The sequence below is a fragment of the Pogona vitticeps genome, chromosome 9 (genome assembly GCF_051106095.1).
Source record: "Pogona vitticeps strain Pit_001003342236 chromosome 9, PviZW2.1, whole genome shotgun sequence".
Lineage (NCBI taxonomy): Eukaryota > Metazoa > Chordata > Lepidosauria > Squamata > Agamidae > Pogona > Pogona vitticeps.
Window position 1 is genome coordinate 23,712,617 of NC_135791.1, and position 18,322 is coordinate 23,730,938.

The window sequence follows — 18,322 nt, forward strand, 5'->3', positions numbered from 1 at the left end:
TGAGGGATTAAAAGAAAGAGGCGAGCTTCATGTGGCCGGTGTTATCTGGGAGATTAGGGAGAAGAGAGACCCAAGAAGAGGTGAGCGAAGAGGCCTATCCATGCAGACGGGAGGAGAGCGGCACGAATAAAGCCACACCAAAGGAGCCACGATGCATCCTGCAGCTCAGAAAGGAGGAGAGGATGAAGCCATCAAGGTAGGAACATCATCGTCATCTGTCCCACCGGAGCCATGACAAGCTCTTCTGATGCTTGGCCATTGGTTCCTCTTGGTTGTGCTTAGGTTGCATGAGATCAGCACCTGTGCGGAGCGGATAGAGGACCGGGGAGGATAGAAGCTTGGTCTGAGCATGTGATGGTCATATGGGGTCTGGGCTGAATCAACCTCTTTCGCATTCCCTCTTGCCTGGTGAAGAGCAGATGGAAATGGCCAACGTGTTCAGGACAGGCAGGTCCACAGCCGTCATCGGTGAACACCAATGGGCAGCTTCCTTCCCTGCCACACATTTTTGCACCCTCCAAATTTCAGTGCTTTAGGGTCATATAGCCCATCACCCTGCCGTACGGATGGCTCAGCGTTCCATTGTCAAACAGGCCTTGCTGCCAGCCCTTTCTTTCCGTGTATACTTGGAAACTAGTGGTAATTTGAATTCAGAGCCACTGTGCCTCTTTTTAGACATCCGTGTGATGCATTAGGCAAAGCGAGACGGTGGCCACAGGGAGCGTATTTTGAGTGACATTACAGTTCCTTAGCCTGTTGCTTTTACAGGCTTGGAGAGAGGTCTTTGGTGGGATTTTTAAATTTTTATTTTATTTTTTAGTTGGTGGGCCCGAACAGCTTGACTAGTTTTCTGTACTAGGTACCTTTACGTGGGTGGGGTGGAGGTAATGTTGGGGGAGGGGGGGCAGGCTGTAGGTTCCCCAATGTGGAATGAATGAAGAAAGAAAAAGGGGTACCTGAACTGCGATTTATCGTAAAATGCCAAAGCTACATGCTACAGTTATCTCAAATGCAGGCTGAGTTATTCTGCTGCAAAAACAGGATTCGTAATATGTCATTGAGAGGGGCCACAATAATTCACTGCAAAGACCATTAAAATGTATAATGCTATGTACGATATCGTATAGACATCTTCCATCATCATAACCCTGTATTTGAAAATCTAGTGTAACCGTGCAAGTTCTACAGCAGAGATAAACAAACTGTAGCCTTCTAGGAGTTACTAGTCACAGTCCTTAACTGACTTTGGGTTTGCTGGCTGGGACTGAGAGAGCTTCTTTCCAATACCTAGAACACAATGGTGTAGCGGAACCAGGGTTTATTGGGTCCACGGTCTGGGACTTCTTCAGGACCAGGAACAATAGTATCCTCCTATCTACCATGACTTCCTTATGCCCTTTGTGCTTAGCTGGGAAAGAAAAATGAATTTTTTGAGGAACAGCATATTGTTCTTAAGTGGCTGGCTAGCTCAGTGGTTAGGCGTCTGGCTTCAGACTCAAAGGCTGGGAGTTCAATTCCACTCTGTGCCTCCTAAAAACAGAGCCAGCCTAGGTGGCTTTGGGCAAACTGCAGAGTCCTAGAACAGCCCCAAGAAGAAGGGAAGGGTCAACCACTTCAGAGTATTCTGCACGTAGAAAACCGTGAAAAGGGGTTGCCATAAGTTAGAATGGACTTGATGGTACATAATAATGAGGATTATATTGCTGCTACCTATCATTGTTGTAGTGCAGAATACTTAAAGGTTATTTGGACTGGAATTGGTGATTCAGAATATCTGTTCTCCAAAGTTTAAGAACACCTAAATAAACCTTTCTAAAATATTGTCTTTTATTTTACATTTGAGGTCCGTACTGAGATATATATGAAAGCCTGATATAATTGTAGGGCTTGGTAGAGTTTAGCTTTCTCTCACTTGGCAATCCAGCATTACAGCACTCACATAAACCTCGTGTTTCTTACTGGTAATGCTAAGACTCAGGCAAAATCTGTCTCCATATTCTCCCTGCCTTTCACAACCGAGCCTAAGAAAACAGGTCCGGGAAGATCTGAGGGAGCTACTCAGTCCTCACCACTAAGAATAGGGGTGGAGGTTACGAGGCAGGAATGTTCCCCAACGGCCTGCCTCCTACTATAGAACAAGGAACAATCCTGAGATAAATAAAGCAATAATGAGTGCCTCTTTGGGCTGTGAATGCATCTAGAACGAAGCGGTGTTTTAGGTTCTTATCAAGTAGAGTGGAGCCTGGAGCACTGATCTTCCTTGGCAGATACAGAATTTAGAGAATTCTTGACTTGACAAAAAGACCTATGTAATCTGGGGTAAGTCTTTTTATCTTTCCGGACTTAAGGTGGTGAGATGGAAATCTGGAAGAAATTTGAATGACAACTCTTTAATTGAATGCAGAGGGATGGCAGTTTAGGAGCATCTTGAATAATTTACTAATTTTAAGTTGTGTTATATTTTTATGTGTGTACGTTTTAAATATATATATATATGCATTGGAAGCTGCTCAGAGTGGTCGGAAGACCAGAAGGGCGGGGTACAAATCAAATAAATAAATAAAATAAATAAAAATAAATCTTGCCTCTGTCAGCATGCAACCCCTTGGTAGGTTGAAGACTAGGGCCGCCATTTTAGATGGGTGAAATGGACCACTTTGGATGGTAGGTTTTAGGGTAATGTTCAAGGGCAGAAATTTTCAGAATGATTCCGTTTGTTACGTTGGCTTGTTTCTACTGCTGGAAGATAGGACACCATTTGGGCTAGCAACAAAACGTCTCAGGCCACCTCAGAGTAGGCCAAGTAGATTCCCTCTTGTCTTGGTCAATTGGGTCAGGAGGGAATTTGGCTACACCATGGCTGATTCCTCTCAGTTCTAATCTGGTACAAACAAGGGGTAAAATACTCATTTTCTCTTGTTGCACTGAATTCAGAGAAACAGCCTGGGAATTGTAATATTCCCAATACCATTTACCAGAACAGAATTCAAGTCAGCTGGTCAAATACAGTAGCCCCATGTGCTTCACATGAGGTTACATATTCCTAAGTGGTCACCTGTGAACTTCCCTTCACAAATTTAGGAAGTTGATGCTTGCAAATTATATCTTGTTGTGGGCTGACAATGACATGTCTGGAACAAGGCGGAACCATTTTCCAACCCCCGTTGATCTCTGGGGTTTATGTTCGAGGATAAAGGGACCAGAAAAAATTACAATCAATGATCATTGGTGAATTCTGAAAGTCATCGTCCAAACAGAGGGTCTCTCTCTCTCTCTCTCTCTCTCTCTCTCTCTCTCTCTCTCTCTCTGTGTGTGTGTGTGTGTGTGAGAGAGAGAGAGAGAGAGAGAGAAAATTAGGAATAAAGAAAACCAACATAAATTCATCAGTTTCGGCCACAACAAAAACAGAAGTTCACACTGAAGAAACTTTTTAGTCTTCAGAGAGCCACAAATAACTTCTGTTATTTATTTATTTAAAATATTTTTACCCCGCCTTTCTCCTTAAAAAAAAAAAAAAAAGGACCCACCCAGTTCCGAAGAATTTTTTTTGTTTTATTTCTTAATCCACAAAGACAAGTTCCATAATTAACAGGGTTATTTTTGAGAAACGTCCTCTCCTCCAATTTGCCAAACAAGACAGCCTAGGAACTATTCTAACTTCCTTCCGAGGTTCCAAACTCTTTGGGCTGAGAGCCAGGGGTGGAATTGGGACAGAGAAGAGGAGGAGGTGAGAGCCAACCCTTCCTCAGAAGGGAGCACTGTTCGGCCCCGTCTGCACTGGCAGAATGATTCGCTATGCGGATCGCTTTTGGTGCTGTTGAGTTTAGGTTTCTGTTGGTTTTGTTTTGTTTTGTTTTTTACTTAGACCTAGCTCTTCTGGCCCTTGGCACAGCAGTAGGGTTATCGGTTTTGTTTTGGCACGATTCAAGAGGGCTCCCTATTGTCCCATTCTGTAGCCCATGTGGACGGTGAGTTTGCACCTTGATAGGAGTGGTGGGCAGTGTTATCCGAGGTGACAACCCTGTGATGTATTTGGTGGGTTGTGTCATTGAAAAGGATGATGGAGAACCTCCCTCCTCTATTTTCATTGACTCTACAGTTTCAGTGAGAGAGAGTCCTAAGGATGCAACGTTGTTTCAGATAAATGAGATACATGGACAATATTACATATCCCATGCTAGGTAAATGCATCGCTGTTTCGCTATGTCACTTACTTTATTTAACAACCAAAAAAGGAAAGATGCCACAGCCCACTGAATGGCAGCTGTGGGGAAAGGCAGGGAAGGAGATGGGAAAGGGGAATCTCATTAATTGACAAGGGTACAAGCTGGAGTAATCCAAGGACCCATCTGGATCCTTCTCATGGGGCAAAAATCACCAGAATCGGTGAAGTGAGAAACAAAACAAATTGCATTAAAAGAGAAGAAAAAACTAAGCATGTCCGTTCCAACTTCCCCTGTCTGGATCTCTCACTGACCACTAGTATCTCTCTCTCTCTCTCTCTCTCTTTGTGTGTGTGTATTTGTGTGTGTGTGTGTGTGTGTGTGTGTGTGTGTGTGTGTGTGTGTGAGAGAGAGAGAGAGAGAGAGAGAGAGAGAGGAAAAGTATAATCATAACAAATGAACATAACTCAGCATTTTCTGCCCTTTTTGTCGCATGCAAAATCTGTTGCCTGCAGTGGCTGCCAACTGCACCCCATAATAAACCCAGGCCTTCCTTCTTCACTCCTAAAAATGGGACTTAGCGGGGAGAGGACTGCTACAAAGTAAGAGAGCTTTGTGTGATCTGAAAGGAAGAATGTTCATGCTTGCACCACGCCAACAAGCTCCCATGGATCCGCGGGTATTTAAATCCAAGTCATTTGAGTCCCAATAGGACATTCTATCCACAGTGGCTCTCATGTATATATATCAGTATAGCTCTGTGTGTGTGTGTGTGTGTGTGTGTGTGTGTGTGTGTGTGTGTGTGTGTGTGTGTGTGTGTGTGTGTGTGTGTGTGTGTGTGTGTGTGTGTGTGTGTGTGTGTGTGTGTGTGTGTGTGTGTGTGTGTGTGTGTGTGTGTGTGTGTAAATCCATGCTGTGAATGGAATACATTTTCCTATATGGTGGGCAGGCAGAAATTTAACGGATGAGGCTTTCCTAACATGAAGATGTAGGAGTGGTCACCTGTTGTGTTTGTTTGTTTGTTTGTTTGTTTGTTTGTTTGTTTGTTTGTTTGTTTGTTTGTGGTTGGTTGGTTGGTTGGTTGGTTGGTTGGTTGGTTGGTTGGTTGGTTGGTTGGTTGGTTGGTTAGTTAGTTAGTTAGTTAGTTAGTTAGTTAGTTAGTTAGTTAGGTGTAAGGATAGGGGACAGGATTGAACAGGGGTTGTAAATCAGCATGAACATTTTAAAGTATTCATTCTTATCCATCACATTTCAAAGATACACAAATTTCCAGTGTAACTAATTAATACTACATATTCTATTTCTAAATCAATCTTAGGCTTTCAGATATCAAATATTAATTTGCGTTCTGTTTCTAAGCCAATCATAGAATGTATGCCAACCATCTCTGTACTTTCTTGTTGCGTCAACCCATTTTGATAGTTTATCTCTTTCCGCCGTATCCAGGATGATTGATATTAACTCCTCTTGAGATGGATTCTCGGGTCTTTCCAATGTTTAGCAGAAAGAATTCTTGCAGCTGTCAAAATATGTATAACTAAATATTTTCCCATTGGGTCTATTGAATCCAGAATTATATTTAGAAAAAAAAAATCGGGTTACAGTTATCGGACTCTCTAAAACCTCTTGTAAAAGCATTTCAACCCTTTTCAAATATTTTTCATGACCACCAAATACATAAAAAGAACCTTCTTTTTGTTTACATCTCCAACAAAGGTTTTAAATTTTAACATCCATTTTGGCTAGTTTTGTGGGAGTTCTACACCATCTATAAAACATTATATATATATATATATATATATATATATATATATATATATATATATATATATATATATATATATATATATATATATATATATATATATATATATATATATATATATATATATATATGCTTTAAAAGCTACTGACTTAGTAAGTTTTATATTATTTTTCCATATTTGTTCCCACTGATCCAAATATGGAAAAAAATAATATAAAACTTACTAATATAATTATATTATGCCCAATATTCTGAGCCCACCTTAGCATACATTCTTTAATCACCTCCTCCTGGGTATCAAAATCTAATAAAAAATTATATAATGTTTTCATATGCTTATCTTTGGTATCCAGGAGGACCCTGTCAAAGGGAGTATTATCTACATAAAAAACTTGCTGCTTATCTTTACCGTATCTTGAAATCAGCTGAGAATGTGACCACCAATTTATACCAAACCCCTGTGTTCATCTTTATTTCTTGATGTCCCATTCGGTTTTAGTGCTTGTTTTCTTGTGTTCTCTCAAGTTTGGAAGAGAAAATGCCCCCACTGTTGTTACCCAACATGGTGTATTGACATAAATCTGTCTTTGAGTTTTGGTCCAAGGCCATAATAAAGATTTTCTCAAAATATTATTATTGAATTGTTTAATGTCATCCACTCTATTGTACCAAAGAAAGGCATGCCACCCCTACCTGTCATATTTCTGCCCATTCTATAGTTCTTTAACTGTTAGATAGCTCAGTAGCTTAGCTATCAAGCAAGAAGTTGGGAGTTCGATTCCCCACTGTGGCTCCTTGATAGGGGATGGAATCAATGATTCATAGGGTCACGTCCAGTCTTGCAGTTCTAAGATGTTATTATTGTTGTTTTTGTTGTTGAAGAGTGAGAGGCTAGTGTGAATAACGGGTAATACCAACTCACTCTCCCATCCTGCAGAATCAGAATTTTAAATATATTGATGTTGTTTGCATGTATTTAAAATATTTTTACCATGGATTTTCTACTGTACCAGTAGGACAAGGAGGCTAAGCAATGGCAGGAAATACTTGCTTAATCAATAGCCATAATGCCTGCTAATGAGTAGCTTGCCATCAGATATGAGGCTCCAAAACAAAGCTTACCGCCTTCGCCATCTGAGTCATGCGCCATCCTTCAAGGCTTCTTGGCTTCTTGGTGTTCCGAGCATTGTTGTGTGGGGTTGTAATGCTTCCAGCTGGCAGAATTAATTGCTTTGACTTTGCATCCTTTTAAATTAGAAGAAATTGCCAAGGCTTGCCCAGACATTACAGTTTATCACATGAGCAGAAGAAGCATGCTACTAGATCAGGCTCATGTTTCCTGAAAATCTCCATCCTGTTTGTTTGTTTGTTTGTTTGTTTGTTTGTTTGTTTGTTTGTTTGTTTGTTTGTTTGTTTCCTTCCTTCCTTCCTTCCTTCCTTCCTTCCTTCCTTCCTTCCTTCCTTCCTTCCTTCCTTCCTTCCTTCCTAATATACCCCACCTTTCTTCTCAGAAGGACCCCAAAACAAACAATATCACTAACTTAAGATAATGTTTAAATAACCAGCAGCCCTCTTTCTATTCAACCCCCTCTTAGGCAGCCAATTATTTAGAAAAGGCTTACCAAGAGAAAAAAGTCTTTGCTTTCTTCTGGAAGGACAGGGGAAAGGGGGGCCCAGATTTAGATGCAGTAAGAGAAGCCCCTTCCTCATATTTTCATGATCTGTTTCAACCCAGAGAAGGCTTTGGGAGGCTCAGGATGAGGGAGAGAGACTTTAAGATCCAAAATAATAATAATAATAATAATAATGCCCCCCTCACCTTGAAATCTTATGGGGAAATTCAGCGATTTTACATCCTCTATGAATTTCCTTCCTTTTGGTTCTCATGAAACCTAGGAAGTGTAAGTCTCTAGTGACTGGAATCGTAACTCTTTGATTTGCAGAAATGTTAGTTAAAGCCTGCCCTAAGGGATGCTATATGAAAAGAATGAAATTAAAGACCTTTAAGTACACGAGAGGATCTGTATTTATGTTATGGCAGTTCTGCAGCAATTCAGCAGTCTTCTTAGAAGCCTTCAGTGAAATATTTCTTGCCCAGCTGACTCTTTTTCTGCCTCGCCCTGGAAAAAGAAAGTTACACGCAGCCAAAATGGAAGTGGTGCAATTTCTTGCCCTCTTCCACATTACTTTACCCAAGCTTCATGCTCTGGAGAGGACACTCCTCGATTCAGAGCATGTTACCATAGTCTCTCGAGACTGAAGGATGCCTATGTTATGCTTTCAGGCCACCAGAACAAAGGGAGCCTATGAATAAAACTAACAACAACAAAAATAACAGTAATAATAACTAGTTTTAAGTTCTTTTACACACACACACACACACACACACACACACACACACACACAAAAGAACTTGCAATGGGTATCAATCAGAAGGGTGGAGAAAACGCACAATAAGTAGGCTAACAGTATATAACCCTTATTAAGCCAAAGTTGTACTGTACTGAAGTGAAGAGTAGATGTGGCTAATTTCCCAATGGATTGTAATTCAAGTTGCCCTTTCCCATTCAACACACAAACACTGACTGAGTGGGTCGTTCAGTTTTCTTCCACTCTGGCATCTGGATCTTTCATGCTCTGATGGCTGAGGACTTAAATTTTAGTGGTATGATCAATCTACCGCAGGTTTCAGTCCGCACTTTACAGAAGTCATGTTGAATCTATTCGGTGGGCACGTTTCAGCACCCTGGAGAGCTCCAGGAGGCAGGAGTGGATTCACAGCAACCCAAAAGCTGGACTCAAGAGTCTGCCCCTGCTTCCATGATACTTAAAAGCAGTTGATTTGCTCAGATGAGGCAGAGCGTGCACCTCCCAGTGTTTGCCATCAAACGTCACTCTAGTCTAATGACAGGGACGGCCCTGAAAAATAATGCAAATGGATAAAAATGTGTCTCATACACGGACGAGACGCTCTCTGGCTCCTTCTCTGCAGACTTCATGGCCGTCCAGAATTTGTATCTTCTCTTTGCCATATGGAAGAACCACCTCTGGCTGTACTAAGTCGCCTGTCCTTTGTGTTAAAAAATAACAACACAACCACCACAGGATGTAACCAATATCTTGGAAGATAACTTATTTTTGCCTTCTGCCCCTTCTTCTTTTTCCTCAGCGTCACATGCATTGGTGAATAAACAGATTTCTGCAAACCTCCACCGGACTCCAAGGTCTAAGAAGGAGGCCAGTCTTAGGGGAGAGAATCATCCATAGGCACAGTTTGGGCTGCATAAAATGTGGCTGCCCACATTTCATGCAGGACGTGATCACACCCTGCCCGGAAATTCAGGCGTACCTTCTCACCAATGCACGCCACGGCTTTATCTTATTTGCCGAGTCCTGCAGGAGTGGGAGGCAGGATTTTTTTTAGCATTTCCCCACCCTGATACGGCAGGATTAAAATCGTCTAAATAAACAGATAAACCAGTCAGTCGCGCTAAGTGTTTTCATCTCAAAGGGTTGTAAGCACCTTTCGTAGCCAAACATGCTTACTGCCTAGAGATTAAGGAGACCAATTAAATGCAGTTGAATTGACCCATGAAGAAATATGCATGGGATTGGCCCGTTCAGTGATTAAACAATGAAATTGGAATATGCCACGGATATTCATTTTAAGCGAAGAAGTCTGTTTTCTTTTGGTTTGGAACCGTTCAGAACCAGGCTCAAGATGGACCCTGTGAAATCGGTGGGGCTTAAATTAGGCTTGACGGACTGAAGCCTCACTGATTTCAATGAGTCTGCTTCACTTAACGGTTATGACTAGATCCAACCTCATTTCTGGAGATGTTTTTTCTTTAAAGTAAAATGTATTTTAACAAACAAAACAAACAGATCAAGATGTAAATGAAACTGATTTTATTTGTTTGTTTAGCTTATTCGTAATAAATAAATAAACAAACGAACGAACGAACGAACGAACGAACGAACGAACGAACGAACGAACGAACGAACGAACGAACGAACGAACGAACGAACGAACAAACGAACGAACAAACAAACAAACAAACAAACAAACAAACAAACAAACAAACAAACAAACAAACAAACAAACAAACAAACAAACAAACAAAATGAGGTAGGTGAGTAGGTTGGTAGAAGGGCGGGAGGGTGGGTGGGTTTTTACTGTACCTTTCTTGTTAAAAGGCTCCAAGGCGGCTTATGTCATTAAAAGAACAATATTTTTGCTTTAAAAGAAAATAAAATGGTGTGTGTGGGGGGGAGTGATGGCTCTGCATGCTCATGCACTAAGTGCAATTTTAAAAAATATGGCAGTCATTGCGATGACCTATGGTTTTAAGCAATCAACTAATAAAGTCAAGTAAAGGCAGTCAAGGGAAGTTTAATGTTCATATATCGTTGATGAGTACTATGGGGTGGTAATTTTTTTCCACTCTTTTTTTCTTTCCTTAGGGTGCCGTCTGCCTAGAAACTCTAGCCATCAAAGGCGCTCCGGTTTTGGAGCCAATGAGTTCCTCCGATGATGAGATTGCAAGATTGCACCACTGCGAGGAGCCTCACGAAGCCGGGTGCGCATGCTCACGGGAATGCGACCATGCGCATGCCGGCTGCCACCATAGGAAAGGTGAGGCCCATTGCCCGTGGGTTGCGTGGCGTCTCGGTTAGGAGGACTGGATGAGGATTCTTCCTGATACCTGGCCATGAAATGTGTTGGCTGGCCGTGGGCTAGTGATGTCTCTCTCCATTGGTTCCTACTTTGCAGGGCTGTTGTGCAAGTCAAGTGGTGAGGGCTTGCAGACAACACAGCTTGAGTTCATTGGAGGAAAAGGAGGCTATAAATGTAGCAAAATAAATAAGAAAAATAAACGTCCCTCGAGTGAAGCGGAAGAAGAATAATCAACTTAATCTGGAGGAATGATATAAAGAAATATGGAATAAGACCATGAATGATGACCTAAGGTGTGAAACCAAGATTAGAAAAGGAAGATTGAACACAAATGATTTTAAAGAAACGTGGGATTTATTTTCGGTACATGTGTTTGAGAAAGGGAAAGGTTATCCCCGTGAGCAGAGATCATTATAATTCTGGAGAGAAATGGGACAGTTACAAAACATGAAGTAAAATAAATATTTAATTTAGTTCTGAGGATGGTGGGAAGCATGGAGTTGAAAATGTATCTTATATTTGTGTTTCCTTTTTCTTTCTTTTTAGGCTGGTCTGTTAGTTGCGTTTTGTTATACTATTGAAAATATTTTTTTAATTAACTTAAAAAATAAATAAATGTCCACTATGTTTGGGCAAGTGGGAAGGCTAGGTTAATGTTCCGTATCAAGTTTCTCCCTCAGGAGCACTGGATTTAAATTTTTTGAAAAACTAACATATACGAACGAGACACATTCTAATTTAGAAAATCCAATGGGAGAAAGAAGCAAAAGCATGTTTCCTACCTATCTTTTTTAATAGAGAATATGCCAGGGCCAGATCTGAGTGATTATTTTTAAATTTATCTTCTGTGACTGCTAAATAGGAGCATCAACACCATTTTTGATCTTACTATTTGGGAGCCATATTGAAGGGACATGGTGGCGCTGTGGGCTAAACCGCAGAAGCCTGTGCTGCAGGGTCAGAAGACCAAGCAGTCGTAAGATCGAATCCACGCGACGGAGTGAGCTCCCGTCGCCTGTCCCAGCTCCCGCCAACCTAGCAGTTCGAAAGCATGCAAATGCAAGTAGATAAATAGGGACCACCTTGGTGGGAAGGTAACAGCGTTCCGTGTCTAAGTCGCATTGGCCATGTGACCACGGAAACTATCTTCGGACAAAAACGCTGGTTCTATGGCTTGGAAACGGGGATGAGCACCGCCCCCTAGAGTCGAACACGACTGGACAAAAATTGTCAAGGGGAACCTTTACCTTTACCTTATTACATCCCGGTTACTCTTTCTAGCTGCCTATCAACAGTTTTGTATTGAGAGAATAAAGTTTGCCACATTGAACAATGGATTAAACTTGCAAAGGGTTTCATTTCTCTCCACAACTTGAAATGTAAATTGGAGGAAAAAATTGTTAAGGGAAGGTTCGCTAACAAATATATAAATTCGCTAGATTCCAATGAGGAATAAATATTTCCTGGTTAAGCCAAACAACGAACCGCAATGAACTGCCAAACCAGCAGTTCAGGCCCATTTCTAAATGCTTTCTTTCAAAACTTGGCTGAATGTAGTTATTTTATTCATTTGTCAAGCCTGTCTAATCCATCTTTGATGTCTTCTCCTTTTTTCATCTCCTTTGTTAACGGCGGCTTGCAGAGTAACAAATTTAATATGACAGAATTAAAGCTTATTCCATAGTAAATGTGTCAGTTCATAAAGTTCCCCAAGATGCTATTATAGTAAATTTCTTAGTTCATAAACTATTTTTGTTATATTTTTAATTAGATTTCCCCCCTGCCCATCTAGACCAATGGTCTACTCTGAGCGGCAGATAAACTACCCTTTGGAAAACTGTTATAACCGTTGCTAACAATTTACCAACAGTTGTCTTGATTATAGGGTGCAGCATTATGTTAATTAAGAAGCAAACCTGCTGATTATTTTTTTTAGATGCAGCTCCATTATCCCTAAAACTTAAACTAGTTCTGTCAGGTGTCAGTTTTCGTGGGCCGCAGCCCAAGATAATAGTTGATACCAAATAAAATTTGTTCCTCATGACAGTGCCACAGAATTCTTTGTTTGTTTTTTTGATGCAACAGCCTACTCCTCCAGAAATTAGAAAACTTGTTTTTAAAAAATTGACGATAAAGCACTTCATTTTATAAATACAATGCCATAAATACAATGCCAACAATGATGATAAAGCACCTCATTTTATAAATACAATGCCAGTTTCTTCAATCTATTTTCTGTTTTCTTTTTGCAGTCATTTTCATAAGATTCTGAATGAGAAATATATACATTTTTTCCAGTTCAATTTTTGCCTTTTTAAGGGCATTCTTTGTGGTCTGTGCGGCCCTCATGTAAGCAGACATCCAGTACAAGCCGTAAAGAAACAACACAAAAGTATTGAGTGAAAGTAGCATTGCCTATTCAAACTCCTTGCGCACTCTAGCACGTGCTTTCAACATAAACCGGTCCTGAATTTTCAAAATTCTTTGCGCATTCATCCCTTAATCACAAACTTCCATCATTCTTCATTTGCAAATGAATCCTGACCGCCACCCAACTTAATCCAGCTTAATGGTTCTGTTAATGTGGCCACACCACTCAACTTGCTGAGTCATGAGCTTCTAATGACTTCTGTCCTTCTTGTATAGCTCACTTTAGTTCCACACTCCAGTTTCTGAGGATGTAAACAGAAATATAAGTCACACAACAACATCAACCTGTTCTCCTGATGACATCCTCTTCAGTCTTATATGTACATGTAATCCACGGCCTACTAGTTTGTACATTGTTATTGTTATGTGCTGGAACCAACATAGAATGATGTGCCTTTTCTAAGTAAGTGAGATATTTATCAGTTCCAAACCCCCTGGTGACTTTCCATGGCTGAGTGAGGATTCGAACCCAGGCCTCTTGCATCCTAGTCCCTCACTCTATCCACTACACCACATTGTCTCTTGTCTTGTTAGGCATCCTTCAGTCTCGAGAGACTATGGTAGCGTGCTCCATATGGAGGACTTGGAATAGCGTCTAGTGTGGCTGAGGAGGCCAATTCAAGAGTGACAATCCCTTTCCGTGTTGTTTCAACACTGTGTGTGAAGCTGGAGCGTCCTCTCCAGAGCACGAAGCCTGGATAGAATAATATGGAGGATAGGCTGTTACCCAAGCAGCAAATCCCCCCTCTCCATGTCACTGAAATGGTCCAGTGGAAAGGCAAGAGCCAATACAACTGGTTCCAGCAACATCGCAGGAGTTGGCAGAACGACACGAACTGCCTTCGGGACTCCGGCCCCAGATTTTGCCTTGAGGTTAACTCCTGAAGCCTTTTCCATCAGTGGATATAGCCATAAGGCAGTGGAGGTTTGAAATCGGAGTTTTCCTTCTCCTAGATGGGCTGCCTTCCAAGGCTGGCAAGCCCCACCTACACAGCACACCACATTAGATCTCTGATTTATACATACTGATGATATGATGTCAGCTGTCAAAACTTTTTCTGAACAGTTCTTTCAGGATGCCAGCCGAGAGTTAATTTCCTTGCAGACGGAAAGCTAGCATGCTAGAAAGGAGGGTTCCTTCTCAGTTGCCCCAGACATGCTCCCTTTCTGTGCGCAAGGAAAATTAGGTATGCAGAAACTCTCTACCTGATAAGTGGGCACAATGGAAGATAAGCTTGACTGTTTGGATTACTAAAGGGGCTAAAAACCCATCTCCCTTTCCCACCATAGGTCAGCATGATGGGATATGTAGTTCACTGCATCTTGAGGGCACTAGGCTGGGTACGGCTGCTGACATGTGATCTGCATATACGAGTCCTATTGCCACAACCAAAATGGTCCTCTGTTTATTAATGCCATGTTATGTTCTCGTCCCCAGATGTCCTGACAGAAGATGACATCTACTGCCACAGCCTTTCCAAGACACTGTGCCACACCTCGACGCCGGTCACCGTGGGCTTCTACTCGCCCTGTGGCACTCGCCTCCGTTCGCTGCTGGATCACATTGCAGGTGGGTCTCGGGGCTTTGCGAGTTCAGAAGACACTGTTTCTTGAACTTAGAGCCTGTTCTCCCTCTAGTGGCAAAAAACGTACCACTTGTGAAAGCTTCAAACGAGTGGGAAACAGCTTCTGTGGCCCGTCTGGTGGAGGAGACCCACAGAACAGAAGAGATCGTGTCGGTGGGGAGAAACCCTTGGCAAAAACTGGAGGAACCGTTTGCCTGAATGTGTGTGTTGCACTGTGGGCAGGAGGATTCAATGGGGGCAGCGAGCAAGATGGAAATGCAAATACTGTATATTTTGCACCATAAGACTCACTTTTTTCCCACAAAACAGGGGTGTGGAAAGTCTGTGCGTCTTATGGAGCTAAGAAAACAGATTATATTTTCCTGTTTTCTTCTCCTAAAAAATTGGTGCGTCTTATGGAAAGATGTGTCTTATGGAGCGAAAAATACGGTAATTCCAAAGACGTGCCCAGTTGCAGCACTGGGGTTGAGTGGAAAACCCCCAATGTAAAACTGGGAGAGGGTTTTTTCCCCCCATTGGTCCCACCGTTTCCCATTCCCACCACGGGCAGATCATTATTCGCGGCATCCCTCTCTATCTACTTGTCCAGCTTACCTCAAACCCTTTTACCTTTCCTCCAGCTTTGTCCTGGAGCACACCTGTGGTTTCCAGCCTTCTGTACACCTTCCTGCAACTGAGCCCTTGAGAGGATTCGATGCACAGGCATCTTTAGATAACCTGAAACGATGATGGGTGAAGACGATGTGAGCTCTTGAACCCTGGGAAACCAGGGTCCTGATCCTCCTGTTTTGGGTTTACCCTCTGCTGATGGTATTTTTTTCCCTCTCCGTTTCCATAGCATGCATGCACAAAGAATCCCTTCAACGAGAAGAGAATGAGTACCGAAGGACCCATCAAAGACCCCGGAGACCGGAAGGCTGGAACTATCTCACCCTCTTGTGGTATCTGGTCTTCTACGAGCCCGTCATCACCGAAGTTCACCTCCGAAGAAAGAACATTGAGTTCATTTTCATAAGGTTCAGCGCCTGGCAGTATGCTGGCAGCGATAAGTTGTGGGCTGGGCTGGTGACCACCTTGTGTGACCACATCCGGAGCCATTTTGGCCCTCTGCCTCTGAGCTTCTACCAAGTGGTGGGGAAGAGGCCGCGATTTGCCTCCGGGTTTAGCCAAAACGAGTGGAGGGCCAAAAAGAAAGTCATTTTCACCACCGGAGCCCTCCTGGTTGTCCTGCTAGCGGGAGTTGGCCTGGTTGCGACGGCGCTCCTGGTGCCTCAGATACGAGACGGCAGCGTCTTGAAAATCCTCGGCAGCACCTTCGCCGCGGCCTCCGGCTCAGGAGCCATAGTGGCCCTGGCTCCGATCATTAAGAACCTGCTCATCAGCGAGAAGAAGAAGATCGAGAGCATGACCAGCGATGAGAAGTTCACCAGCCAACTGGGCTTCATGAGCGCCGTGAAGAAACAGATCGAGACCCTCACCAACTTCATGTATTACATGGAGGTTTTTGAGAGGCAGCGGCTGAGGATCGTCTTTGAGATCACGAGCCTGGACATGTGCTACCCGGAAAGGGTGGTCGGGGTTCTGAACGCCATGAACACACTGCTCTCGGACACCAACGCCCCGTTCATCTTCATCCTGGTGGTAGACCCTTGCGTCATCGCCTCTTGCTTAGAGCAAGCCAGCACCATGAAAGGAATGGCCGACAACGGCTATCTCTACCTCAGCCGCACGGTGACCTTGCCGTTCTCCATCCCAGAAATCGGCGTCAGGTCGAAGATGCGTTTCTTGCACGAGGCCTTCCAGACTCGGGAAGACCTGATGTACAGGATCATCACAAAGAACGTGGAGCAGGCCGTCAAGAAGACGAAAGGGAAAGAGTCTCCATTGGCCGTCATGGAGGAGTCCGCAGAAATGGACCAACACCAGATTGACAGGCAGGCGGTGCAGCACATCCACGAAGCGTTCCACTGTCTCCACAATGAGGATGACTGCCTTTACAAATATGTCCCAGACAACATTATCCAGATGAGGAGAATTGTCAACACCATCCCTATTACCATCCGGCTGATGTCCCAGCAGCATGCACTGAGACACAGCATTTGTCCTCGGTCAGTGGCGGGCTGGGTGGTCTTAGCCAACCAGTGGCCGTGCCGTTTGAGTTGGATCCTGCAGTGCATGGAAGACAGGCTACAGAGCCAACCGATGGGCGAATACGGCCAAGAGCCGATGTGGCAGGTCTTTGTGGACAACTGCAAGGACCTCTTCACGAACCATAAGGACCTTGCGAACATCCTGGCCTTGGATGGCGACCCAGAACTTTTTGAGAAGTACTTGTCCCATGACTTTCCTTTCAGCGTGGAAGAAGGGGAGATGTACCTAAAGCACACGGTCAACTTGGACCACTCCATAAGGCGTCGGATGGGGCAGCTGCGGGCCCTCGCTTCCCTGGAGAAGAATTACGGCAAAGACGTGGTTCAGTCAACGGCAACCACAGCGACCGAAACAGACGGCACTGATTTAGACGGAATAGCTTAGGGAGGCGGCTTTCAAATGGCATCCCAGGGAACTGTGGGATTGATCAGAAGCAACGTCTCAGGGGCAACATGAAAATGGTAGCACCGACAATCTGGTTCAAAGAATGTTTTGGCTTGTGTTGTCCACGTTATCGCTTGTGCAGAAGTCTGTTGGGGGTGTGTTGCAGGTCAAAGTGGTTCTCAAACTTTGGTCCACCAAATGCTCTGCAGTTCACCACCCAGAAACCTCAGCCAGCATTGCCTCTGTTGAGGGGTTCTGGGAACTGAAGTCCAAAATAAGAACAACTGGGTAGCTCGGTGGCTTAGGCACCTGGCTGCAGAGCCAGAGGTCTTGACTGTGCCTCCTTGACAAAGGCCGGACTTAATGGTCTATAGGATCCCTTCTAACATTGCAGTTCTAAGTTTATTATAACCAGAGGACTAACGTCTGAGAACCACTGCTGTAGAGCATGCTTTCAGCTAAGCTCAAGGTGATGGGGGAGTAGAAGCTAGTGCCCGTGGGAACTGTATAGGCAGCATAAACACAGCTCAATATCATTTAGGAAATGTATGAAGATTTAATGGGAGGAACACTATAGGAAGAGGATCTTGAAGCCTGGGACAGTTGGAAAGCCATTTCCTTCTGGTGGTAAATGCACAGTAGTTTGCGCCAAGAAACTCATTAAGAAAAGACTTAGGGTACAGTATGTTCATGTGTGATGCTAAATGGCACTTTTCTACCTCTTTTATATGTGTGTATGTGTTTTGTAACTTACAAATACTGTGAATAGGAGAGAGAGGATCTGGAAGAGAAATCCGATGTGCGCTGTAGCAGGGCATGTTTTGTGTCAGGACCTGAAGAGGGTGTTCTTCTCAGAAGGAAGGCGAGAAAGAAGCCATGGTGGAGATGAAGCAGAACATGCAGCAAGAAGAGCCCAATTTTTCATGCCCCTCCGTAGAGCTGTGGATTACTTCCAGCTCCCACTGAACTCAATAGGAGCCACTGAAAACTTTGCCAGCCTTACTGGCACCAAAGCACCCACCCCCGTGTCATGTTTCTGAATCACGTATCTAGAAACAGAAGGAAAAACTGGAGACTAGCCATTCATAGAAATAAATATGTGCAATAGATGTATGTTTCAAGCAGCATGTGAAGGGGACACAGAGTGTTCTTTGTTTACTGATCT

At 43.3% G+C, this 18,322-nt stretch overlaps 1 protein-coding gene across 1 annotated transcript; it reads left to right on the forward strand.

The window, feature by feature from the left end:
- The first annotated feature begins 151 nt into the window (after positions 1-151).
- Positions 152-17,157, forward strand: NKPD1 (NTPase KAP family P-loop domain containing 1). Its single transcript, XM_072979945.2, has 4 exons — positions 152-196; positions 10,393-10,564; positions 14,475-14,606; positions 15,461-17,157. Exons 1-4 carry the CDS (start codon positions 152-154, stop codon positions 17,155-17,157), a joined length of 2,046 nt encoding a protein of 681 aa, XP_072836046.2.
- The last annotated feature ends 1,165 nt before the right edge of the window (positions 17,158-18,322 follow it).